Genomic DNA, 27,638 nt, shown 5'->3' with positions numbered 1-27,638 from the left:
ATGCAGACTGGAGGCAGAAAGGCCCCGCGAGGCACCATGGCTTCTCCAGGATGAGGAACAGGGAAGAAGGAGCACTTGTGTCTGCGTCTGTCTCAAAGCTGGTACCCTGGCTGCACCCAGACCTTCTCGGAGGCCTGTGGAGACAGGTGTTTTGGGGATCCTGGGGACACATATGATACTGCATGGAAAAGGGGGTGAGCAGTGCCCCGCCCAGAGGACTGCTTGCATGGGTAGTATCTGAGGAGGGGCCTCAGATCACCGTGGTTTCCAGGCAATGATGTAACCTTTTTCACAACAATGCCCACAGTGCAGGGGCCTCCTGTAAAGAGGCACCCAGATCCTCACACTCAGCTCACTTGGCTGGAGACAGCTGCTACGGAAAGATGTTTTCCTGCTGTATCCTGCCTTACCACGTCTATGGTCCCCAGACGACCCGGAGCCAAAACCTTTGTACTCGTTTTAAAGGGTGGCTCACCTCTCATACGCCACACCTATGGCCGTTTGCCAGGAGGTCATCAAAGGTAACACGAGGGGGCCTACATCGGGCTATTCAGCTCAGGCCACTTCTGTGAGCCCCCACTGAACGGCCCCCACCCTCTCCCTTCCATGGTGGGGATCCTCACTTGGCCAGAACTGCTGGGTATACAGCTGATCACCTGGTGCTGCTGCCATCTTCACATCCCAGGACAGGGCTGGCACCATGGAAAGGGGATTCCCAAGTTGCCTCTTAACTGGGCCAAGTTTCCTTCAATTCTTTTTCTGATGGGAGTAACCTTCGTTTATAGCATTACGTAGTTTCAGGCGTTCATCATTATATTGCGATTTCTGTGTAGATGACATCGTGTTCACCACATAATGACTAATGACAATCCATCACCACACACATGTTCCTAATCATCCCTTTCACCCTCCTCCCTCCCCACTTCCTCTCTGGAACCCCCAATCCAAAGCCTATCTCCTGTGATTCTTTGCTGCCGTCATCCCTGATTTATGAGAGTTGTCACAAGGCTATTGGACTTTCTCCCTCTGAATTATTTCACTTAGCATAATACCCTCCACGCCCATCCATGCTGTCACAGAAGGCCAGATCTCCTCCTTTCGGATGACTGAGTAGTATTGCACGGTGTATATATGCCACATCTTCCTCATGGGCAACTAGGTTGCTTCCAAGTCTTGGCTATTCTGAAATATGCTGCAAGTTACACAGGCATGCTGACATCTTTACCCATTCGTGTTTTCACATTCTTGAACACATACCCTGTGGTGGAATAGCTGGGTCATACGGTAGTTCCATTCTTAATTTTCAGAGGAATCTCCATCCTGTTTTTCATACTGGCTGCATGGCTATGCACTCCAACCAGCAGCGTAGGCAGGGTCCCGAGTCTCAACAATGTCTGCAACACATGTTTTGTCCTGTCTTGTTCATTAGAGCCATTCTGATGACTGTGACGTGAGATCTCGTGGTAGTTTTGATTTCAACTTCCCTAAGAAGTGGTGAGATTGAACATCTTTTCATGCGCCTGTTGGCCATCTGTCTATGTGGGTCTGGAGTGGAGAGAGTCACCGAGGTGTGAGTGCCCCCGAAGTCAGTCAGCCAGTGCTCTGAGGCTTCCTGCCTGGCTGCCGGGCACTGTCTTTACAGGTCTTTCCTCAGGAGTTTGGAAAGGACAAGACAGATCAGTCCTTCCTCTCCCTGACTATACAGGAAGGGATGATGCGGCACCCGGCCGACACAAGCCAGCGCTGGGCCTGGGTGAGTGCAGGTGCTCAGGACACCCAGCACCCAGGGCCCCAGGACTCCAAAGACAACCATAGGTCCTACAAGGCCCTGGTACCACTCCTGCTCCAGAAGGAATCTGTCTCCCCATCTCTGCCCCCAACCTGCCCGCACTGCCCAGCTCCTGTCTTGGCCACATTTAAAGTCACTGTCACCGTAACTCTACGAATCCCAGCAAAGAGACTTTTCTCCCATTTCATCTCATGTTTGGTCAAGGGGATCGTTGCATCTTTCTACACATTTTACTCTTTCACCCCATCCCCAAGTGTCCATGATGACCTCACAATCCTTCCACACTTTCTCCATGTCTCACACAGCCTCATGATGGACAAGGATGCTTTTCCCCAAAAGGATGTGGGGCTCATTGGGACATGTGTGTTGCTCTGTCTTTTGCCCTCCTGAGGAACACCTGCCCATGGCCCCTCCAGGTCAGGGGCCGGGGCCTCACTGAGATGCACCACATTTTGGATGGCAGACCGTGGACGAGACTGATTCAGCCCTTCACTGCTGTGGGACCTCCTGTTGTCCTTTCATCAGTGCTGCACTGAACGTCCTGCCTGTCCTCCTGTCCCAATGCATCCCACCGCAGGGAAAGCCCCCGTCTTCTCCTCTCTGCAATGGGCTCTTTTGTCAGAAACCCCAGGGCTGATGCTCTTAACACGCACAGGTGCTGTCAATTCTCCGGTAACACCTTGATCTGCTACTGATACTGATACTAACACGTTCGTTCATTCCCCTGTCCGATTCTACCCGCAAGACCAGAAGTTTTTCCTACTCTGGGCACTCCTGTCCCACCTCTTGCTAGAAGTCACCGGGAGCTTGATGCATTGCTCTGACGGCCAGCCCCAAACCTCCTGGTGCCCACGATGCTGCCTCTGATGCTGAGCCTCTCCTCTGTACCACCCCAGGCTCTCGACACATCCACAGTGGACAAGAGATCGTTTCCCCGGCTGTGGACGGTTCACAACACTCCTCTAGAGCGTCTGGTGGCTCACCTTGTGCCCGCCTTCCTGCTGTGTGACACCACTTTTATCCACAGCTTCCTTTCGACATACACAGATGTGGCCACCACACAAGAGGTCCTAGATGAGTTCTTTAATAGGTGAGTGCCCTGCCCCTCCCCAGGACTCTGCGGCTCCAGCTACCTGCATGCTGGGAGTCTTGGGGAGGTCCGCGTACCTCTCTGAGCCTCAGTTTGCTCCTCTGAATAATGGGGAGAACAGAGGAACAACCACCTAGTGCTATTGTAGGGACTCAATGAGCTCCTGCCTGGACGGCCCTTTTGAGAAGCTGAGCCCTATGAAAGGTCAGCTGGATCGGCCCTCCAGGGCTCCATTCTAGACAGGAGTCAGACAGTCACATAAGACTCCTCAGGCAGCTGCCGTCCAGTACAGTCAATGTGATGCCCTCCTGTCTCCTCTAGTTACAGATTCATCCTCTATTGCAGAGTGGACGACGCGCCCACCCGCCTATGGAAAAAGTGAGTGGGCACTGGATCAAGTGGGAGGGCCTCCCCTCTCCACACTGTAAGGGGAGTGTAGGGCCTGTGATCAGGGTGCTGGCAGGACCCGCCATCCCAACATCTTGTGATTCCTTCGGGCCGGCAGAGTTCTGATGGCTTCTCAAAGAAGAGAAGACAGCAGTCCAGGAGAGCACTGGAGGGGGCTGTGGGTGCTGTGGGAGCCCAGGGGGGAGTGGAGGAAGCTCCTACAGCACCCAGATGCATCCAATCCCCATCCCAGTCCCGCCTCCACTCTCCATCCTGGGACACAGAACAGGAGGTGTCTGAGCATCCTGCTCACTCATCTGGTAGAACCTCCACGGTGGGGGCTCCGCTGCCTCCCAGCGGGCCCACTCAGTGCTCAGGGACCAAATGACACCCTCCGTGTCAGCCCCTAGCAGGAGGGGAAGGTCACCCACATGGGACACCTAGTGAATCAGGCAGCACAGAGGCACAGGAGCTAAAGGCTGAGGTATTTGGAGGGCAGTGGGAAATAGGGGCAGGAGACAAAGGCCGTTGTTCCCGAATCAGTCAGATATTCACTGCGCCCTACTGTGTGCCAGTGCATGCAAGGACAGAGCAGATGGCCCCACGCCCATCCCACCGGGACTGGCATCCCAGTGGGATGTGCCAGGAGACACTCGAGGACTGTGTCAGGCTTCCCTGAGGAAAAGGAGGGGCCATCACTCCAGGGACCGAGAGCTCTCACTTCCCAAGGTGTTTTCCCAGCCTCTCCTTGGAGACGCGACCTGTTCTGCCAAACTGGCCAGGTCGCAGGCGCACGGAAAGTGGGACTGGCCCCTGCCCGGGCAGGAGAAGGAGACACTGGAGCCCAGACCCCCACGGAGGTACCCTAGGAGGGCAGTATGGAAGGAGAGGCCAGTTCTCTGATGCTGCTGCCCACCTGTCTCTCCTCAGGGCCTTGGCCTTCATTCTCCGCATGTGGATGGAATCCTATCCCCAGGACTTTTGCCAGCCCCCACACTTTCCCAGCTTGAGAAGGGTATTGGCCTTCCTTGCGTTCAGCATGCCAGGCTCGCAGGTGGAGCGTCAAGCTCGCCTTCTGCTTTCACAGTTGCTGCACCCTGAGCCCAGCGAGGCAGAGAGTCAGGGTGAGCAGGACACGGGCTGTGTGACACGGGCGTGTGTGGAGGCAATGTGGCTGGGCCACTCAGCACATAGCCTTCAGAGGCTGGGGTTAGGCTGGGAGCAAGGAGCTGGCTCCCATCACAATTCCCACGGACTCCAGATACGGGAGACCTTCTGGAGGGCGGTTCGTGTACTGAGTCTCCCTGATTGGTGAGCCATTTCCCTTCCGTGGGAGGAACATGGAAAGACAGTCACGTTTGCTTTCCCTGTGTGTGTTTGTCCGTGTGTGTGTGTGTGTGTCTGTGTGTGTGTGTGGCATGGTTACTTTGGGGTATCTTTTTCTTTTTCACCATTCACCCATGTTAATTCTTGATTGCAGTGACAGTAGTTTATAACCTTACATAAATTTCAAGTGTACGGCGTTATATACTTCGATTTCTATGTAGATTACAGCAGGTCCCCCACCCAAAGACTAATTACAATCCGTCACCCCACACATGTGCCTTGTCATGTGGATGTGGTTTTCTCTTCTTGGATCTGCAGCACCTGCTCCTGAGAAAGATCCCAACCCAGATGAATATCGACCCCCTGCTCCAACTCTAGTGCCCACCACACCTCAGAGCCACAGATCGACGTCCAGCACTGGAGCCGCCTCAAGCCTCAGCCCGGATGGCACTTCAAGTGATGGAAAGACCATTCACGTCCTCCCAGCAACGAGCCTCAGCCCCTGGACCGTGGCCCCACCGCTGATGTCCCCCCCTTCCCCTTTACCGCCAGTTCATTAAAGTTCTGTTTTGTCTTGCACATACTTCATGCTTTCCTTTAATTTCTCTTGTGATGTTCACTTCAACAGGATGTCATTCCTTGATCCTTTCCAAATGTCCATTTCCATGGCCAGGAGGACGCTCACAGTGTTTCCCGACCGTCATCCTGATCTCATTCAAGAACACTGTCGTGGGAGGGAAGGCCTCTCCCTGTTCTCCTCTCAGTCCTCCTCCCTCCCACCCCGTCCCTGGGGCCCGCTGAGCTTTCTGGCTCTATGGACTTACCTCTTCAGGGCTGTTCAGCTGAGCAGATGCATCCAAGATGTGGCATTTTGTGTGTGGCTACATAATATCTGAGGAGTATGATTAATCACTTTTTAAATTCAAGAAAACAGTTTTTATTAGGGAGAAAAATCCCTGCTCCATCAAAGCTTATGTATGAAAAATGAAGCCCCCATATTGAATATTCTCTTTATCTGGGGATAGGCACCACATTTAAAGGGTGACACGAGAGCTGGAAACCAAGAGGGGAATGTGTGAGGCCGAGAGACACATTTCACATCGTTTCCCTTCCTGGATGGGCCACGGATCAGGTTATGCAATGAGCAAATTACAAAATATGATTATCGCATATTACACGCTTAGATTGATTACAAATATCTTAAGGAATAAAATACCTTATCTACGTTTTTCAGAATTTGGATTGATGATTCTTTTCATTTAGTAAAATAATGTTTTAATGTGAGTAAGGAAAGAGGGTCCACTCCTCCAACTGGGAAATAACTGCCCACAACAAGTGCCATCCATCTTTTCACTATTCGCTCTACAGGGCAATGATCTGTGAGGACCCATGTACCTGCATGTGTATAGGTGTGTGTGTTAAGCAGTGTGAGTGGGTTTGGTGGGCAAGAGCCCAGGGCTTTCCTATCCTAGGACCTGATGTCCCACAGGGGAACAGGGACACTCAGTCCTGTCCCCTTGTGCCTTCTCAGTGGCCACACGTCACCTTCTACCAAGCAGCCCGGCTTTGAAGGATTGGGCCGTCTCCAATTGTTCACTCCATAATTGTACTGGAATGTGCATCTGCGTCCACACGTCTCTGTTTTTGTAGAACAGAGCCCTAGAAGCAGACGTTCTGCCAACAACTGATAACACCCATTTGGTGGGTTGGCTGCCATTTCTGATGTCTAGACTTGCTTCAGCAAGTTTGATCTTGTTTGGGAAAGCAGGGACTCCAGAGACATTGGAGGTGGCACCTGAAGGAGGAGGCTGACAAGACAGCGGTCAGGCCATCAGGGTCCCTGGGAGTTGCCCATGGTGCCAAGAATGGCCTGCCCACCCCCATCCCTCATGTTTCCTCCCCCACAGCATCTTCTGCCCTAAGTCCTGAAACACTCCTCAGCCAAGCCCCTTCCCATAACACACTCCAGGTTCAGACCCCCCTGGGCCAGCCCAGCACACATGCTCCACGATTCAGCTTCTGGGTAGAGCAGCCAGGCCCTGCTTCCTGGCCAGGGGAGACTGCAGGCCAGGCCACTCCTTTCTGCACCCATCTCCAACCTGTCTTGGTCCCCTTCTCAGGAAGAAACCTCTATGGGCAGGTGAGGGACACATCGACGTGACCTTGAAGGTGTCCATCCAGATAAAGCTTTCCGTTGCATCACCAACAAAACTTGACCTTGTGTGAACAAAGGAGACCTTTAGGAAGCAGAGCAGGGGCTGCTGGAGCTGCGGGCTGGGGAGAGCCTCCGTCAGGGCCTTTAGCCCTGGGCAGAGCCCGAGAAACACCCCTCAGCCTCCACCACCAAAAACGCCCTGCCCATGCCCCTACCACTGCCCACCCTGCGGTCCCTGACATTCAGTATGTGCAAGGGAGGGGACTCTGCTTCCTGCTAAACAATCCAAAGGAAGAGAAGTGGGGAGCCCTCCGCTCCTTCCAAGTCAGCTTATGCGGGGTCCACTTCCTCCAAGGCTGTGGGGCAGGTCAGGGGCAGCAATCTCTCTCTTCTCTGACACAGGATGGAGCCCCCGAGTCAGAGACCATAGGTCGTCACAGAGAGGAAACAGGGCCTTCCCTGGAGGGAGGGAGAGGAGCTCCCCTGGACAGGGAGCAGGGAGGACTGGAGAGCAGGGGGCCCTAAGCTGAAGGGCTGCCACAGGCTTGGGCAGCACCACAGTACTAGGGGCATGGGCTCATGGTTGGTTTGCCGGAAGTGTTCAAGATTCACTAAAAAACACAGCGGGACACCAGCTGGCCAGGGATGCCTAAGATGCTGTCTACTGATGACTGCACAAGTTCGGTCGGGTGGGCAGGTCTTGTGGACCCAAGGCAGCTCACTCTCTCTGCCTTAGATGGGAGAAGCCCCTTCACTGGGGGCCCAACATTTAGCCCCATGAGTAGATTATGCACTTAACAAATCTCCAGAGTGCAGATCTCAATGCTCATGGCAGTCAATGTCCACAGGCACTAGGACATGACCTGTGGGTCATGTCCATCCCAGGGCTCACCTGGGTCTGATGGGCTGAGCCCCAGTGCTGTGGGAGCCCAACCAAGGGACACGCCACCCTAACTAGAACATGAAAGAAAAGCTTCTGGGTGAACAATTGAGTTGGAGAGAGTCAGGCCTTCTAGGCAAAGGCAACAGTGGGGCAGAAGCAGGGCCCCAGGGCTGCAGTGGGCTTGCAGCCTGGCAACATCAGGTACAGCTGAGGATTAGTGAGTCCTTTCTGGGGTCTTTTCTGGACACGAATCATCTCCCTGAATCCCCACAACAATTCTAGGAGGCAGGTGGAAATACTCTTCATGTTTGACTGAAGAGGAAGCTGAGGCTTAATGAAAGTGTCTCTTTCTATGTCCCACAGAGGGACAGAGGCAGGATCTGAATCCAGAATTCATAAATCCCTGTGGGGCCCACCTGACAAAGAGACTGCATCCAGATGTTGCAGGAGGGACCTCGCACCTCTAAAGTTACATGAACCTTTGTCCCTGGTTCCCAGAGAGAAACCTGCTCCTGTCCAGGCACTGACTTCTCTGGGACTGGGAGTCACTTCTGGCCCACATGCCAAGCCCCTGTCATAGAGGGTGCAAGTGTCCCCTGAATACAGTGAGGTCTTGAGGCCTAGGGTTTGGGATCCAGAGGAATCCTAGATCCCTGAATTCCCTGCACGATCAGTGTGGATGGAGCAGAGTCCAAAGACAGAGAAACTGCTCTTCTAGTCCCTGCTGAGTTTCTTTCTACCTGGGTGACCCCAGGCAAGCCTCTGAGTATCAGCGACCCCATCTCTAAAACAGGGAAAGTAAATGGTGCTATTTAATGTGTTGGTGCCAGAAGCACTGTTAATGTGTTGGTGAAAGAATTACTTGAGAAATGTCTTGTGCAATTCTTGACTGGTGCCAGGAGTGCATGGAGAGCCAAATGGGAAGGCAGCCATGTTGGTGGCCATTTACCCAGTCTATCTGTTTTTTCTTTATTGATATTGGAGTTACCCTTAAAAAAAGACGCCAAATCCAAGGTCATTAATATTTGCTCCTACATTTTCTTCTATAACTTTTACAATCTTACTTCTTTAATTTATGTCCTTGGTCCATTTTCATCAATTTTTTATATTATTTTAGGTAAGCATCCACCTTTATTCAGTCATTCACAATTCTATGTGTCTGCGTGTGTAATGAAGGACATCTTCCATTGCTACTTGTAAGGAATTTTCATTAGATTCCAAAGAAATTAAAGTAGAGGGTGACATCAGCAACATGGCCGAGTAAGATGTTCCCTTTATCTATCCCACTTTGAACTACAACTAAATGGACATTCATTGACCAACCAAGGAGACCCACACAAAACAACAGGATGCCTGAGAGACCCAGAGAGCTACACATCTGAGGGAGGATTGATTGGCCCTCTGAGAAGCAGTGGAGACAGGTAAGCACTCCCTACCCTTCCCTGACAGTCCTGTGCACATGCATGAACACTTCCAAGCCTGGTGTGAGAGCTAATAGTACTGCTGCACCCCAAAAGAGGGAATGCGTCCCAGGGCGACTGTAGAAAGAGGCAGCAGCAGCCCTCAGCCCACTCGTGATAGCTTTCCCAGCAGTGGGGAGACCACCATACCCCTGCGGCCTCAAGGAGTGGCCCAGGCTTGGTCTGCACAAGGAAGACCCCCACCTGCCAAGTATAGTGGGCAGCAAGACTTCAAGAAGAGGTAATGGCTGATCTACATGCTGGGGTGAGCACATCCCTGGCCCAAGTGAGCACCCATAGTACCGCTGTAACCCAAAAGTCGGAATACATCCTGGAGCTATTGTAGGAGGAGGCAGTGACATCCCTTAGCCCAGTCACGATCACTTTCCCATGGTAAGGGAGTCAACCAGCCCCAGTGGCCCCAAGGAATGGCCCTGGTCAGGAAGCCCCACCCACCAAGCACAGTCTACACACACACTCACACACTCTCCAGGCCTGTACAAGCACCCATAGCACCCCCAAAACTCCCAGCAGATGTGTGGGATCAGAAACACAGCTCCTGCTTCCCCCTAGTGGTAGCAGGTGGAATCTGTCACCTAAAACTACCACAAATGTGCCAACAAGAGATTAGTTAATCAAACACCACGGGAAACTACAGCAACAATTCAGAGCAGAAGGAAAATGACAATTCTCCAGAAACCAACCCTGAAGGCACAGAAACTTACAATCTAAATGACAGAGAATTCAAAATAGCTGTCATAAAGTAACTCAATGAGTTATAAGAAAAGTCAAAAAGACAGTCAATGAGCTCAGGAATAAAATTAATGAGAAAAAGAAATATTTCATCAAAGAAATTGAAACTATAAAAAAAGCATAAATTCTGAATATGAAGAAAACAATTAATGAAATAAAAAACAATCCAGAATCCTTTAAAAATAGAGCTGATGTCATGGAGGAAAGAATTACTGATTTAGAGCATAGAAATATAAAAATGCTACAGGTAGAGGAAGAGACAGAACTAAGATTTTTTAAAAATGAAGGAATTATTTGGGAAACATCTGACTCAAGTAAGAAATTCAACAAAAGGATTATAGGTATTCTATAGGGAGAAGAAAGGGAGAAAGGAGCAAAGAGCCTGTTCAAAGAAATAATAGCTGAGAAATTCCCAAATCTGAGGAAGGAATCAGATTTATACATGAAGCTAATATAACACCTAATTCCATCAATGCTAAAAGACATTGTCCATGGCATATAATAGTAAAACTGGCAAAAGTCAACAACAAAGAAAAAACATTAAGGGCAGCAGGTAGAAGAAAATAACCTACAAAAGAACCCCTATTATGTTTTCAGTGGGTTTCTCAGCAGAAACTTTACAGGCTAGGAGCCAAAGGAATGATATATTCAAAATACTAAAAGACAAAAACTTTCAGCCAAGAAAACTCTATGCAGTGAAGCTATCCTTCAGATACGATAGAGAAATAAAAGCTTTCCCAGATAAACAAAAACTCCCACTAGACTTCCCCCATAGGAAATGATTAAAGATGCCCTCATACTGGAAACAAAAAGGCAAAGGTCTACAAAGCTTTGAGCAAGGAGACAGACAGACAAAGTCAGAAAAATGCAGCGCTCTCTCAGAACAAAGAAGCAAATACTCAATTATAACTTAAAAGACAAAGGGAAGGAAAGCATCAAAAGTAACTATAAACACTTCAACTTAATCACAAACTCACAACACAAAACAGAATAATTTGTGACAATAATAACTTAGAAGGGGAAGAGGGAAGGGATGGAACTTTCTTAGGCTAATGGAGATAAGATGCTATGAGGAAAGTGGACTAATTCATCTATGAGATCTTTTATACAAACCTCATGGTGACCACTAAATAAAAAATCAGAGCAGAGCAACAATTCATTAAAAAAAGAGAGAAAGCTGGGGGCTGGCCCCATGGCTGAGTGGTTAAGTTCACGCGCTCCGCTGCAGGCGGCCCAGTGTTTCGTTGGTTCGAATCCTGGGCGTGGACATGGCACTGCTCATCAAACCATGCTGGGGCAGCGTCCCACATGCCACAACTAGAAGGACCCACAATGAAGAATATATACAACTATGTACCGGGGGGCTTTGGGGAGAAAAAGGAAAAAATAAAATCTTTAAAAAAAAAAAAGAGAGAGAGAGAGAGAGAAAGCTGAGAAAACCTCCACAGAAAACCACCAAAATGAAATGGCAGTCAGAAATATAAAGGAAGAGAAACAACAGAAACATAGAACAACCAGAAAAGAAGAGATAAAATGGCAGTATTAAGCCCTGATATATTACTAACCACCCTAAACATAAATGGATTGAATTCTTCAGTCAAAAGACACATAGTGGCTGGATGGATTAAAAACCAAGACCTAACAATATGCTGCCTGCAGGAAACACATCATAAAGCAATTATTAACAGAACTAAAGGGGAAAATTAATAGCAACACAATACTAGTAGGGGACCCCAACACACCAGTTACATCAATGAACAGATCCTCCAGACAGAAAATCAATAAGGAAATAGTGGATTTAAATAAAACATTTGATTAGATGGACTTAATAGATATAGAGAGTATTCCATCCAAAAACAGCAGAATACACAGCCTTCTCAAGTACACACAGATCATTATCAAAGATAGACCATGTTGGGGAACAAGGCAAGCCTCAATAAATTTAAGAATATTGAAATAATCTCAAGCACCTTTTCTGACCACAATGCTATGAAACTAAAAATCAACTATAAGAAAAAAACTGGGAAAGTCACTTATATGTGGAGACTAAACAACAAGCTACTGCACAACCATTGAAGAATTCAATCAAGAATCAATGAAGAATCAATTCAAACAAGATGGATGAAGAATTCAAAGAAGAAATTTAAAATTACCTGGAGACAGGGGCCAGCCCCATGGCCAAGTGGTTAAGTTCACATGCCCCACTTCAGAAGCCCAGGGTTTCACTAGTTCAGATCCTGGGCCCAGACATGGCACCACTCATCAGGCCATGCTGAGACTGCCTCCCACATAGCACAACCAGAGGCACTCATAGGAAAATACAGCTATGTACTTGGGGGCTTTCAAAAGAAGAAGAAGAGGGGGGAAAAAAGAGGAAGATTGGCAATAGACGTTAGCTCAGGTGCTAATCTTTAAAAGATAATTACCTGGAGATGAGTGAAAATAAAACATACCAACTCTTATGGGATGCAGCAAAAGCAGTTATAAGAGGGCAATTCATAGCCCACCTCTACAAACAAGAAAAACTTCAAATAAGTAATCTTAAATTGCACCTAACAGAGTTAGAAAAAGAAGAATAAAGCTCAAAGTCAGAAAAGGAGGGAAATAAAAAATTAGAGCAGAAATAAATGAAATAGAGATAAAAATAAAGTAGAAAGGATCAATGAAACTAAGAGCTGGTTCTTTCAGAAGATAAACAAAATTGAAAAACCCTTAGCCAGACTCACCAAGATAAAAAGAAAGAAGGCTCAAATAAATAAAATTAGAAATGATAGAGGAGAAATTACAATGGATACCACAGAAAAACAAAGGATTATAAGAGAATACTATGAAAAACTATATGCCCACAAATTGGATAACCTAGAGAAATGAATAAAGTCTTAGACTCATACAAACTCCCAAAACTGATCAAGAAGAAATAGAGAATCTGAAGAGACCAATCACAAGCAAAGAGATTGAAATAATAATCAAAAACGTCTCTCTCAAAAAAAGCCAGGACCACACGGCTTCTCTGGAGAATTCCACCATTAATTCAAAGAAGATTTAATACCTATCCTCCTCAAACTATTCCCAAAAAGTGAAGAAGAAGGAACACTTCCTAGCTCATTCTATGAGGCCAACATTACCCTGATACCAAAACCAGGCAAGGAGAACACGAAGAAGGGAAATTACAAGCCAATGTCATTGATGAACGCAGACGCAAAAATCCTCAACAAAATACTGGCAAACTGAATACAGCAATACATTAAAAGGATCATATGCCATGATCAAGCGAGATTTATTCCAGGGATGCAGGGATGGTTCAACATCCACAAATCAATCAATGTGATGCACCACATTAACAAAATGAGGAATAAAAACCACATGATCATCTCAATAGACGCAGAGAAAGCATTTGACAAGTTTCAACATCCATTTATGGTAATAACTCTTAATAAAATGGGTATAGAAGGAAAGTACCTCAACATAGTAAAGGTCATATATGACAAACCCATAGGCAACATCATACACAACAGTGAATGAGTTAAAGCCACCCCTCTGAGAACAGGAACAAGACAAGGATGCCCACTCTCACCACTCCTATTCAACATAACACTGGAGGTTTGGGCCAGAGCAATTAGACAAGAAAAAGAAATAAAAGGAATCCAAATTGGAAAGGAAGAAGTGAAACTCTCACAGTTTGCTGATGACACGATTTTATATATAGCAAACCCCAAGGAATCCATCATAAACTATTAGAAATAATCAACAACTACAGTAAAGTTGCAGGTTACAAAATCAACTTACAAAAATCAGTTGTATTTCTATACACTAACGACAAACTAGCAGAAATAGAAGTCAAGAATACAATGCCATTTTCAACTGCAACAAAAAGAATAAAGTATCTAGGAATAAACTTAACCAAAGAAGTGAAAGACTTATACACTGAAAACTATAGGACATTACTGAAAGAAGTTGAAGAAGGCATAAAGAAATTGAAAGATATTACACACTCATGGGTCAGAAGAATAAACATAGTTAAAATGTCCATATTACCTAAAGCAATCTATGGATTCAATGCAATCCCAATCAGCATCCCAATGACATTCTTCCAGGAAATAGGACAAAGAATCCTAAAATTTATATGGAACAAAAAAAGACCTCAAATAGCCAAAGCAAACCTGAGAAAAAAGAACAAAGCTGGGGGCATCACAATGGCTGACTTCAACATATACTATAAAGCTCTAGTAATCAAAACAGCATGGTACTGACACAAAAATAGACACACAGATCTATAGAATAGAATTGAAAGCCCAGAAATAAAAATGTCTATGGACAGTTAATCTTTGACAAAAGAGCCAAGAACATACAATGGAAAAAGGAAATCTCTTCAACAAAATGGTGCTTGGAAAACTGGAACACCACATGCAAAAGAATTTAAGTAGACCATTATCTTAAAACATACCTAGAAATTAACTCTAAATGAATTAAAGACTTGAATGTAAGACCTGAAACCATTAATCTCCCAAAAGAAAATACTGGCAGTACACTATATGACATGGGTCTTAGCAGCATCTTGTTGAATACGATGTCTACTCAGGCAAGGGAAACAAAAGAAAAAATTAACAAATGGGACTACCTCAGACTAAAAAGCTTTTGCAAGGCAAAGGACGCCATGAACAAAATGAAGAGACAACCCAACAACTGGGAGAAAATATTTGTAAATCATATATCCAGCAAGGGGTTAATTTCCAAAATATGTAAAGAACTCATACAACTCAACAACAACGAAACAAATAGATCAAAAAATGAGTAGAGGATATGAACAGATATTTTTCTAAGAAGATATACAGATGGCAAACAGACCATCTGTGTAAAAAGATGTTCAACATCACTAATTATTAGGGAAATGTAAATCAAAACTACAATGAGAGACCACCTTACAGCAGTCAGAACGGCTACAATTACCAAGATAAGAAATAACAAATGTTGGAGAGGATGTGGAAAAGGGAACCCTCATGCAGTGCTGGTGGGAATGCAAACTGGTGCAGCCACTGTGGAAAACAATATGGATATTTTTCGAAATATTAAGAATAGAAATACCATACGATCCAGCCATCCCACTACTGAGTATTTATCCAAAGAACTTGAAGTCAACAATCCAAAGAGATTTATGCACCCCTATGTTCATTGCAGCACAGTTCACAATAGCCAGGATGTGGAAACAACCCAAGTGCCCTTCTACAGGTGAATGAATAAAGACAATACACCATGGAATACCAACCAGACATTAAAAAAAGACAAAATCGTCCCATTCACAACAACATGGTTGGTTCTTGATGGCATGATGTTAAGCGAAATAAGCCAGACAGAGAAAGACAAATACTGCATGATTTCACTCATATGTGGAAGATAAACACACACATGGACAAAGAGAACAGATTAGTGGTCAGCAGAGGGGAAGGGGGGTGGGAGGGTGTGAAGGGGTAAAGGGGCACACATGTATGGTGACAGACAAAAATTAGACTACCAGTGGTGAGCACAAAGAAGTCCATACAGAAATCGATAAATTATAATGTACATCTGAAATTACGCAATCTAATAAACCATTATGATCTCAACGAAATCACTGAAAAAAAATTAAAATTTTAAATTAAATTGAAATTAATTAAAAATTAAATTTAAAATTAAAAATTTAAAAATAAATTAAAGCAGAACATCAAATAAATAATTCTTAAAGAAATTCTCTAAGGTTATGAAACATATTCTGGAGAAGATTAACTTGTAAAGTGGAATTGGAAGTGGGGCGGCATCTTTGTCGTGAGCAGCTCCCCACCGCCGTTTGGTGGCCACAGGAGAAACTGCAGGAGTGCTGCAGGACTCCCTGCTTCTGCCAGCAAAAGAAGCCACATTCAAATTTAGACCTGTTCACAGGATTGCAGGTAGATCAAGAAAAAATATTGTAACATTCCCTGTTTGGGGGTGCCTTCTAGGGAAAGTCATTATATAGTCTTTTCAGAATATGAAAAAATAGGCCTCTTCCCAAGTTCAGTACTGCAGGGCACCTGAAGCTGAGTACCTGAGTTAGGCACTGGGTTCCAGGGCAGAAAACGGAGACAAGGGTACTGCCTCCCAGGATGCACAGCGGGTGGGAAGTATTGGGAACCCCTGGTCTACATCCCAGCTCTGCATGTCTGCTTTAATGACAATAGTAAGCATATAGTTTCAGTTATGCAAGATTGCAAGACGAATAAATTCTAGGGATCTGCTGTTCAACACACTGCCTGTAGTTAACAATATTGCATTGTACACTTCAAAAATTCGTTAAGAGGATAGATCACATGTTCTTATCACAAAAACAAAGGGCACAAGGAGATTTTTGGAGATGATGGATATGCTATTACCTTGATTGTGGGGATGGCTCACAGATGAATGCATATGTCGAAACTCATAAAGTTATATATGTTGAGTATGTGTAGATTTTTTTGTATACCAATTATACCTCAATAAAACGGTTAAATAAATATAGAGAAAGATTAACAGAAAAATAAATTGCAAAAAAATAGACTAATAAATGGGTGAATCTCTAGCAATATTTGTCAAGAGAAAATATGATGAGGCACAAACAAACGGTAGAAATACAAAAGTGTATAGAAATTCAGATAGAGAAGCAAATACTGAAATAAGAGAATTATCTAAACAGCTATATACTGATAAATTTTAAATATTTAAAATATTCCATGAAATAGACAAAGTCCTTGAAAACGTAATTTCAAAAACTGACCCCAGAGAACTAGAAAACACAAATAGCCCTACAGCCATGAAAGAAATTAAGTTACTATTTTAAAATATCATATTCAAGTGGCTTTACAGGGCAATGCTACTATTTACAGAACATCTAACACTGATTTTTCCTTTTATTCATTTAACACGTACTTAGTGCACACCAAGTTCTAGGCTCTCTTCTGAGTAATTTTTGTATAACTTTCACTTAATCTTCGTAACAATCATATCAGATAGTTACGATAAATATCCACCACTTATAGATGAGAAGATTTAGACACAGAGAAGTTAAACAATTTTCTAAAGGTCACACAGTTATCAAGTGACATTGATGGACACGAAACCCGGCAATTTGGCTCTAAAGACTGAGCTGTTAACCTTCACACTACTGTCTCCTTGGTGAGAAAATCATCACCTTGCAAAGACATACACCAAAAAAGTTCAGTACAGAATTATTTATACTAGTAAAACATTGAATACAAGCTAAATTGGCAACCATAGGAGGACAGCTAAATTATGAACTATAGATGAATTATGATGCAGCCATTTAAAATCTTTTTTAAGAGTGCTTAATGAAATGGAAAACATATAATACTATGTTAAAGAAAAGAATCAAGATATAAAATTTAAATTTTTTACTCATTTGCATAGATAAAAATTCATATATCCATGTGTACAAATATTTAAAAATGGGGAAGAATATTTTCCAAAATACTAGAGAATTACTTTTGGATGGCAAAAATACGAATTTTTAAAATTTCTTATGTATATTTTTCTGAATTTTTCCATCTATTACCTACACATTTTTTAATTCAGGGTAATTTTTGGAAATATTCTTAATGCTTCGTGCTGGATAAGGACTTCACATTCTTTTTATCCGTCTAAAATCCCCAGCCTGGCATTCATTCTACAGGAAATACAGGATTAAGAAGATTGTTGTTTTATTAATTGCTGTCTGGAAACCGAGAAGTTATTTATTTCATTCATTGTAGTTTTAAACAATAAATGGACTCAAAGTAAATGAACTATATATTTTTTTAAATTATATTCCCTCCTAAACAACCCTAATCCCAATGAATGGAAAAGTTGGAAATATATAGTCTTAAGTCAGCAGACACTACTCCTCTTAAAGGAATGTCTTAGTCTTGTCAATAAAACAAATTAGGTAAATGGGACTAGCTGGCTGAACAAAAGTGGATCTGTGACATTTAAACACTGTCATTCCAAATTATAGTTGTAGAAAGAAGTGGAGAAGTAGACAATGACCATTAGGACACCACAGTGGTAACTGCTGCAGGCAAAATCCACTAATGGATGGGAAATTTTAGAGCTAAATAGGATATTTGCATGGTTTAAAAGTACCTCCCTCCAAATACGTATTAATTATGGAGTGGTTTTAAAATATGTCCACAAATTAGTTGATAATCTTCTTTCCAGAAGGCAGAGCTTAATTCCCCTTTCCTTGAGCATGAATTTATTATGAACTTAATGACTGCTTCTAATGAATAGAGTATCAAAAGGGAAATGTAATAACTTTAAAATTGAAAAACTGGCACACACCACATTGACCAAGTGGCATAATGAGCCACGTTGATATCATGTGTCCTCTGATATGATGGGTTGAGAGAGCGCATGATCTCTGCGGTATTCTTGCCAGATTCCATAACCCCAGCCCAATTACGAAAAAATATCAGACGAAGCCATATTGAAGTACACTCTACAAAATGCCTGACCACTATTCTTTCATAGTGCCCAGCTCATGAAAAACAAGAGAAGGCTGTGGCAGTGTCACAGATTGTAGGAAACCAAGGAGACATCAGAACTAAATGTCCTAGGTCGGATCCTATAGCGCATTTGTGAACAACTGGTGAAATCTGAATAAAGTGTGTGGTTTAGTTGACAGCATTGTTCCAATGTTAATTTCTTAATTTTGATAAATGTGCCATGGTTCTGTAGGATGATAACATTACAGCAAGCTGGTGAAGCGTCTATGGGAATGCCATATATTACCTTTGAAATGGTTCTATAAATCTAGAATTGTTTTATAAAATACACTGTTTTTAAAAACCCTTCAACAACCATGTGGACCATAGCCCACGTCTAAATCAATGGCCGCTTTACACATAGTTGTTCATGCCAGAAATCTGGAAACCAGGATATAAATATGAAAATCCGCAACTTTTCTTTCTCTACTCCTACCATCCCAAACTAACTCTGCATCATTCCTCACCAGAACTGCTACAGTAGTCTTCTTCTGGTTCTCCATATCACTCATTTGCCCTCCTCCCCAGTCCATTCTCCATATAAGAGTTGGAGCAATCTTTATAAAACACAAACCCGTTATGCCACGAATGCGCTTAAACCACTTTAGTGGCCTACCATTCTCTCAAGATGGGGTTCATTGCCCGTAGTATGACCCATGAGTCTCTGCCTAGGCCTGTCTTCCTCTCCGGTTTCGTCTTGGGCCACTCTTCCTCTCCTTCATAAAGCTGCCGACCACACCCTCCTCTCACCCAGCTTGCATAAAACGCACTCCTGACATCAGGCATTTTATATGCTATTTCCCCCTACCAGAATTCTCCTCTCTTATCCTCCTCACTTCTCCTTTTCTGGCTAACTCCATATCCTTCAGGTCTCTGCTTAAATATCACTTCATCAGGCAGGTCTTTAATGCCGAGGCCCCCAAAACCTTCTAGACCAGATGACAGCCACCTTCCATACACTTTTGCCAGCTATGATTTCACTGGAAATTCTCTTAAATTTTCTCCACCTGAGTTTCCTAATCTCTAAAGCAGAAGGCTCAGAAGGTTGGTCAAACAACAGGTAACGTTCATGGATCACTTAGAATATGCCAGGCATTTGAGTTGTTACTCACAACAGCCCTGTTGCGGTCAGTGAATGACTCTTGGTGACCTGCAGCCCAGCTTCTTCTTTCTTGTGAGGTGAAGCACGTCTGACTGAGCCTCACTTGGCTCACATCGCCTTGGACATCTGCCCTGGGAACTCATGAAGGAACCTTCACATTCCTGACCTTTCAGGGCTAACCTTGAGAGGTCTTGTAGAAATGTGGGTTAATTCTCCTTGAGCAGCTAGACATCATCTCGTATTCACTACTTTATGCTGACCGCAATGAGTGAACCTGAGTTAATTATTTCAATATTCCTTCTATTAAGGGATATTATATCACTCCTTGTCCCACCTTCTATTGTGGCCAGCTTGCCTGATGTCTTCTCCAGGGTTTCCTGCCCTATCTCACTGTGAAATGGCAGAACTGCTTCCTCTGTGGCTTCATCCCTGTGTCTGTCAAAGGCCTCCTCCCAGCTGCCTGTACTTTCTTTCAGCTCTGCTCGAAGGAATTACCTAACCCTCCTTTAGAAGTCCTTCCTTTCCCTTTTTGTTCTCTATTTCTAAACAGACATTCTTCTCAGGTCCTGTACTTCTATTCTTCTTACCCACCTTTACGATTCTTGAAGATCTTCTTTGCATGCTTCTAGTATCAATCACTCACTCTGTCCCCTTTGGTCTCCTCCCTCCGTTAGTTTCTCTTGATGAAACTTGTCAGGGGGACAGCCTGTGCTCAACAAAAATCTATGTGTTCCTCTACATTTCCAAGCCTCAGTAGCAGTTAGACTGTGGCAATAAGACCAGTTCTGGCCAATGAACTATGAGAAGGGACATGTGTTAATTCTGGGCTAAAGTAGTTAAGAGCAGATGTTTCCTCTCTCTCTCTCTCTTTCCAGTTCTAGCTCTCTTCCTCAGCCCCAGAAATGTCGGAGGACAAGTACTCCAGACTGCACACCTAAAAGATCGAGAAGGGTCACCAGAATCATTTTGAGTGAAAAAAAAACTACATTGTCTTAAGTCAATGAGATTTTTCTGCTTTTCTGTTGCCATCAGGAATTATAAATCCTACTTACTAGAATAAACTGTCTTCCCCTCTTTTACCCTGGAGAAACTGATGAAGCTTTTTTCCTCTGAATCTATCCTATCTCATTTTTCTTACAAGGTACCACCTTCCTCCACTTACTTTTTCATATGCTTCCTATTCACCTTAAGCTACTCTATTTTCCTTTATATTTAATTTTTACCACCATTATAATAAATAATCTGAGAAGAGAGTCCCTCTTGTACTATGTTGTCTTGGCCTGGTTTTCTCTAGAAAACAATAGCCTAAAGCCACAGGCTGATGCTTTATTGGGAGGAGCAACCCCAGAGCAGCAAGACTGAAGGATAAGGGAAGTGATCTAGAAAGCAGAAAATCAGCTACAAGGTGGCACGTTGCGAAGCTGGCCTTCCCGAGGAGATCCAGCCAACTTCTCAGTCATGCAGGGCATCGGTAGAGAGGCCGTATGGAGCCACTGCGTATGGGAACAGCCTGAAGGAGTATGAAAGGCACAGAATTTATCTGCCAGCTTGTTTCTGTCTCCTGTCTCTCAATGGTCAAAGTTTGCCCTATATTTTCAGGTTTTATAAACTGACTTCTCTAGGTAGCCCCTGGGAATGTCAGTTCTCATGCTGCAAGTTTTGGTGTTTCAGCTGAGACTAGAAATTTTGGAAGTTACCATGTCTTCCGAGGGTCTGGGCACTTCATCTGAGGCACTGAAGCTAATGTGATCGCTGGCATGGAACAGACTGTGCTGGACCCTGGTTCTCATCATATAGGAGACAAGGAAACTCCAGGAGTGGTGGCCAAAGATCCCCATCTAACAAGTAGCCAAGACCCAGGGGACAAGAGAGGTTGAGCAAATATGGAGAGGAAAATAGACTAGGTCTGGTACAAATGGCATAACTCTTTGGTCTCAACTGATGTGTCAGATATTTTCTCAGCTTTTTATTGGTCTCTAGACTTAAGGGTTGCTAAAACCTCAAAAAGCTACAGAGGATCTCACTCTATACAAAAATCCAAATACCAATTGACAGGAAGATCATGTAGAAAAATTATAAATGACCACTGCAAAAAAGTGCCACTATGTAACTAAAACCCCTTAAAACATGTTTATTCCAAATGTTCATTTATCCTTCACCATATACAAAACACAAGAGCCACAAAGCCAGCTGAAAGAGCTCTTCTCGAAATATATATCCTCGATGATATGCAATTCAGTAGTCTTTTGCATAAATACAAAATCTCTAATGCAAATACAGGATCATTTCAATTACCTCCTGGAGCTGGCTAACAGTTGTCAACAACAGAGACATGACATTTCATTCAAAACTATCGTGGGCCATGAGCATCAAGGAGCAGAAAAGAATCAGCCAGAGACTCAGGAAGCTTACAATTATGCCAACCACTCCAGCCCTGCAGTTGAAATGCCCTAATGACAGGGTATCTTTGAACCATCTCTACTCCAGTGTCAGAGACAGACAGAGGAAGGGGTAATCAGCCTGAGAAATTCATTCAGCCACCACTGCAGGGCACGTCATGTGTTTCTCTGTGGACCAGTGAAGCAAACTGAGGGAGCTGTGAGGTTTGCTGCCCAGACTCCTGGTTTAAAAACAGGAGAAAAGGCTTGAGCCCCTGCCGGCCTCCTGCTCTCACCCAGCAGGACAGTGATTAGCTGTGCTTTCTCTGAGCCATTTCCTTTAATATCTTTATTGGCCATTTTCCATGTCTGTGTCTGGAGCCTGGCTATGAGATAACATTTGCAGGGGGCTCCTGAGCTGTTGCAAGGTCTGCAGTCATGTGAGCTCAGGGCTGGAGGGGTGCATGGTGTGATTTCAGCTGTGAAAGGCATCTAGCAGCGTGAGACACAGCAGAGGCTGTTGTCAGTTTGGATTTGGTGGGATTTCACTCCAGCTTTGGGACCTCTGGTAACTCAAGATGTCTGTGCTCTCAGGGTATTTTCTGACGCCAGAAAGGACAATGACGCTAATTGATCCATGCCAACCTTGGGCTGGGGAAGCAGATGCTTTGGTCCACAAACCCTTCCCTTTCCTGGGAATGCTGATTCAAAAGTCGATTGTCTACAGGAAACTAGAATGTGGTCACTACTCCCTATTTCAGTACAAGATTGGACATCAGGGGAAAGAAAAGCATTTGTGAGGAAATGAAGCTGTACGACCTTGGATAAGTTATGCAATATCTCTCTGGCTCAATTTCCTAACCTATAAAACAGGTTTAATAATAATTCCTACCTCAGAAGATTGTTATTAAGATAAATGAGTTATTATTTATAAAATGCTTGCATATAGTAAGTGCCATATAAGTGTTCAATAAGCAAATGAATAGATCAATGAATGAGTGAATGAATGAATAAGTGAATGAACAGAGCCACTGTGCCTCCTCCTCATTCCAGCTAGGGAAAATAAATACCTCAATCTCCATCATAACCGCTCCATTCTTCTCACCCCATCCATCAGTCCTACGCTAATAAGGACCCTTCAATCCACCTAAATGAAAGAACCATCTTTATCAGAGTTGATAGCATTTCTGATTCGTGACTTGAGTACGTAGTGATCTACCAGGCATGCTATTCCCTGACACAGCTGTCTTTTACTTAACACTGGGCCCACATGATTCCGTTCTGTAGGTCAAACCTGGAGAGTTCTGCAAACAATTATTTCCTTAATAGGTAGGTATTCGGAAAATCCTAATTTCAAAGCCAACTACAGAAGTGGGGTAAAATTTGTCATCAATAAATCATGATTGAATGAATAAAAGCACACTCTGACCTTGAGTTCCAATTCTCATGCCTGAGATTCTGCTTTACTGTAGAATCTAAATGTCCACCTTACACAACTTTATGATAACCATCTCCTCACCACCTCCTACCATCATCTTCCACCCCCACTCCCATCCCGTGTTTTATGGGTTTCACGAGCTTGAGAATTCATCCACAACCATTTCTCTGCAGAGCAAAACCAATAAAACAAGACTTCCTGTTCTGTCTCACCAACTTTTGTCATATTGCCGAAAGCTATCCTTAATGTTTTTACATGAGGGTAGAATGGTCACTGAGGGAAGACATTATTCTTTTTCTCTTGAAAGAGTAGTTGTGAAACATTATGTGGCTTATTGCAAGAGGCCCCTCCTCTGTGAAGCAAAATAAATCATTTCTTCCTTTGTGGTCAACATAGCCCTTTGCTTACACATTTATCACAACATTTAAATTTCCTACAGGAACTGTGATTATGTCTTATTCAATGTTGTATCCAACGCGCTTAACACATTGCTTCATACTGAAATACGTGTTTGATGTATAGTCAGATGACAAGAGAAAATCACGTAACATAGTCTCAAAAATTTATTTTTCTCTTTAGATTTGATTGGCCAGAAACAATAAATATCTTAACCCCTAGACTTAAAATCACTGTGTTCATTTTGTTAAACTGTGATGACATATTAATTTAAGAACCTGCTGTCTGGCCAGGCTTACAAAAACCATTTTATTGAAAGGCAGCAGAGGAGGGGTTTGAAGTGAGGAATACCTGGGTTCCCATCGCAACTGCACTATTCATCAGCTCTGTGAACTTGGAGAAATTATTTTAAGCTTCTGCTCTTTGCTCTCCTTATCTTTAACATGGTGGGAAAGGTGATAAGCCTTGCATGTGTTTGTGGGGAAGACAAAAGCAGACAACACATTCAACAAATGATCCTGGAACAACTGGTCATCCACACGCAAAAAAGTGAATCTAGACACAGACCTTATACCCTTCACAAAAATTAACTCAAAATGGATCGTAGACCTAAATTTAAAATGCAAAACCATAAAACTCCCAGAAGATAACAAAGGGGAAATCACAGATGACCGTGCATATGGTGATAACTTTTTAGATATGACACCAAAGACATGATCCATAAAAGAAATAATTGATAAGCTAGACTTCACTAAAATTAAAAATTTCCATTCTGTGAAAGACACAGTTAAGAGAAGGAGAAGATAGGCCAGGCTGGAAGAACATATTTGCAAAAGGCACATCTGATAAAGGACGGTTATCAAAACATACAAAGAACTCTTAAAATTCAACAATAAGAAAACCACCTGAGTAAATAAATGGGTTCAAAAGACCTGAACAGACATCTTGCCAAAAAAGATATAAAGATGGCAAATAAGCATATGATAAGATGCTCCACATCATAAGTCATTAGGGAAATGCAAATTAAAACAATGAGATACCGCTACAAACGACTAGAATGGCCAGAACACTGATACCACCAAATGCTGGTGAGGACCTGGAGCCACAGGAACTCTCACTCATTGCTGGCAGGGATGCAAAATGGCACAGTCACTTTGGAAGACCATTTGGTGGTTTCTTACAAAACTAAATATACTCTTACCATACAATCCAATAACTGCACTCCATGGTATTTACTCAGAGGAATTGAAAACTTATGTCCAATAAAACCTACACACAGATCTTTATATCAGCTTTATTCATAATTGCCAAAACTTGGAAGCAACCAAGGTGTCCTTCAGTGGGTGAATGAATGAATAAACTGTGGTACACCCAGACAATGGAATAGTATTCAGCACTAAAAAGAAATGAGCTATCAAGCTATGAAACAACATGGAGGAAACTCAAATGCATATTACTAAGTGAAAGAAGCCAATCTGAAAGTCTACTTACTGTATGATTCCAACTATATGACATTCTGGAAAAGGCAAAACTATGGAGACAGTAGAAAGATCAGTAGTTGCCAGGAGTGAGGGAGGAGGAATGAATAGGCAGGGCACAGAGGATTTTGAGCACAGCAGAACTATTCTGTATGATACTATAATAGCAGTTACATGTCAAAACCCACGTTTGCTTGTCAAAACATGTTTGTCAAAACTCATAGAATGGACAAGAGTGAACCCTAGTGTAAACTATATGAATGATAATGCTGAGTCAATGTAGGTTCATCGATTGTTGGAAATGTGCCACCGTGGTACAGGATGTCAATGCGGGAGAGGTTGTGTGTGTTTAGAGGCAGGGGTTCATGGGAACTCTCCATGTCTTTCTGCTCAATTTTGTTGTGAACCTAAAACTGCTATTAAAAAAACATTATTAATTTTAAAAAACAGCAACAGAGGTAACATGCCCTGAGACTGTGTCAGGCACGTGGCAGACAGCAAACAGTAGCTGCCAGTATTTTATTTATTAATAATAGCATTATTTTACAAAAGTCTCAAAATTATTAAATAACTTCTAAAATAAGTATTGGGTGCTACAAAGACTTGAGAATTTTTGAAGACCAACACACCCGCACGTACTCGTTTCTGCCTTGCTAATGTGACACTGGTACCATGCAGCTGAATCCTAATATTCCATATCAGGCACCAAAATTTAATAAGCGTGCAAAAGCCCCTGACAGAATTAATAATTATGATCAAAAAAACCATGAGCAACTGATTTTAATGATCAGATAAGGAACTTATTTCCAGCCACCCACCGTGAGAAACTAATCTTCCTCGCATCCTAATCTACTGACACACACCGTCCGGGCTCATATAAGCTCTTAATAATGAATAATCTATCCATGAGTATAATTCTGCTGAGCAGAAAATGGGGGATTATAGAACATTTCAGGAAGAATTCGTTTTCTTTTTTCCCCATTAGCCATCCTTTCCATTAATTTTCTTTAAATATTGATTTGACTGCTGCTGCCCCCTTAAGGATATAAGAGGATATTTACACACGTGTGAAAGAGTGTTCAATTCTGCCCCAGAGAAAAGGCACATAGGAAGGGCATTAGAGCCTAGACACAGAGTGCACAGGACTCGCCGACATATTGTTATTACATATTAATATACAATGTTATAATTTTATAGTAATATATTATACTATAGAATATATTGCAATTATATAATAATGTATTATATTATAATTATATAATAATATGTTATATTGTAATATACATTAATAATCCCTAAAGAAGACCATCTGCCAATGCTGAATTCATCCTTTCTGAAGTCTTAGAGTAAAGTGGTAACTACAGACCATGCATTCATAAATTACACACATGAACCTGCGGACATTTACACACGCACACACACTCACACTGCACCCTTTGCTCACCCAGGCTCAGTGGTGAATGGTCTAATAATTCTGAGTATTCCCACCACAAAGAGCATAAGCCCAGCTTTTCTTGTACTTGTAGGGGGGTCTCAGCTGCATTAAACAATTCAATCAGAAACTTTGAGACAAAGCCCAGGAGATTATGGTTGTGAGCCCATAATGGTGCCCTTGAGCTAACTGACCTGCCACCAAAGAAGAAAAGAGAAGGAAAGGAGAAGGAAAAAGGAAGAGGAATGACTTAAAGTAGTTTATTCATTTGTTCACTCATTCAATATTATCGAGCGCCCGCTATGTGTCAGGCACTGCGCTTGTAGCTAGGGGTACTAAGGTGACAGTCTCTGCCTTCAAAACCTCATGGGAACTACAGCCAGGCAGTGAGGGAATTCTTCCCAGCCAGATCCCAAGGAAGCTCCTGCATCTCTCCCTGGTTCTTTAATCTCCTGGTTCCTACTGCGGTGTCCCTGATGCTGTGATCATGGAAAGAACTCAGGCTGGGGCTTGGAGAGACCTGGGTTTAAAATCCTCTCTCTAGCCTTACTGTCTCATCTGAGCCATGTCTTTTCACTCGTCTGAGCGTCTGTAAAATGGGAATAATAAATCTACTTAGTAGCGTTGTCTTGAGGGTTAGTAATGATAAGGAAGCACCAGCAGCCTTCTGAAACAAGCTCACTGGTGTTTGCAGTCTTCACTTCTCCGTGTCCTCGGTGGCCTGTGGGGAGAGATCCCTCCCTGCATCCACAGCTTCACAAGCAGCAACCCGGATCCCACCACACCACCAGGAAGGGAAGGGCCAGGGCCAACGTCAAACCTCCCCATGGAGAGCATCGGGATCAACCCACCCGGCCTCGTACTCTGTTTATCTCAGACCCTCCCAGAAGCACAAGCCTCCATGATCAGCCATTACCACCAGAGCCCCCGTCCCCTTTTCTGCTCTGTTCTTTCCCTAACTAAGCTCAACCTCCCACTCTCTCCTACCTCCCACAACCACTGTGCCCTCTGGAATCTGTGATCAGCGAATATCCCTACATCCACCA

General features: G+C 43.7%; 1 protein-coding gene, 1 long non-coding RNA gene and 1 other non-coding gene across 5 annotated transcripts in view; 2 read left to right on the top strand and 1 right to left on the bottom strand.

The window, feature by feature from the left end:
• The window catches only part of LOC111775887 (uncharacterized), a 136,531-nt gene that overhangs the window by 14,029 nt on the left and 94,864 nt on the right, over positions 1–27,638 (bottom strand). The gene's annotated exons all lie outside the window — the stretch shown is intronic.
• LOC102147676 (ral guanine nucleotide dissociation stimulator-like) lies at positions 338–5,166 on the top strand. 2 transcript variants are annotated; one of them, XM_023653898.2, is made up of 6 exons: positions 338–521; positions 1,643–1,753; positions 2,686–2,879; positions 3,201–3,257; positions 4,197–4,390; positions 4,911–5,166. In XM_023653898.2, exons 1-6 carry the CDS (start codon positions 384–386, stop codon positions 5,150–5,152), a joined length of 936 nt encoding a protein of 311 aa, XP_023509666.1. In that variant the 5' UTR covers positions 338–383; the 3' UTR covers positions 5,153–5,166. The 2 variants fall into 2 exon arrangements, with proteins under 2 accessions (XP_023509666.1, XP_070085426.1); XM_070229325.1 differs by having other exon boundaries at positions 355–521; positions 1,430–1,753.
• MIR9118 (microRNA mir-9118) lies at positions 4,481–4,595 on the top strand. Its single transcript, NR_128148.1, has one exon. It is a non-coding gene; the product is annotated as a microRNA mir-9118 (primary transcript).

This window comes from Equus caballus, chromosome 12 (genome assembly GCF_041296265.1).
Source record: "Equus caballus isolate H_3958 breed thoroughbred chromosome 12, TB-T2T, whole genome shotgun sequence".
NCBI classification, from domain to species: Eukaryota; Metazoa; Chordata; class Mammalia; order Perissodactyla; family Equidae; genus Equus; species Equus caballus.
This window is presented reverse-complemented; position numbering and strand designations above follow the sequence as displayed.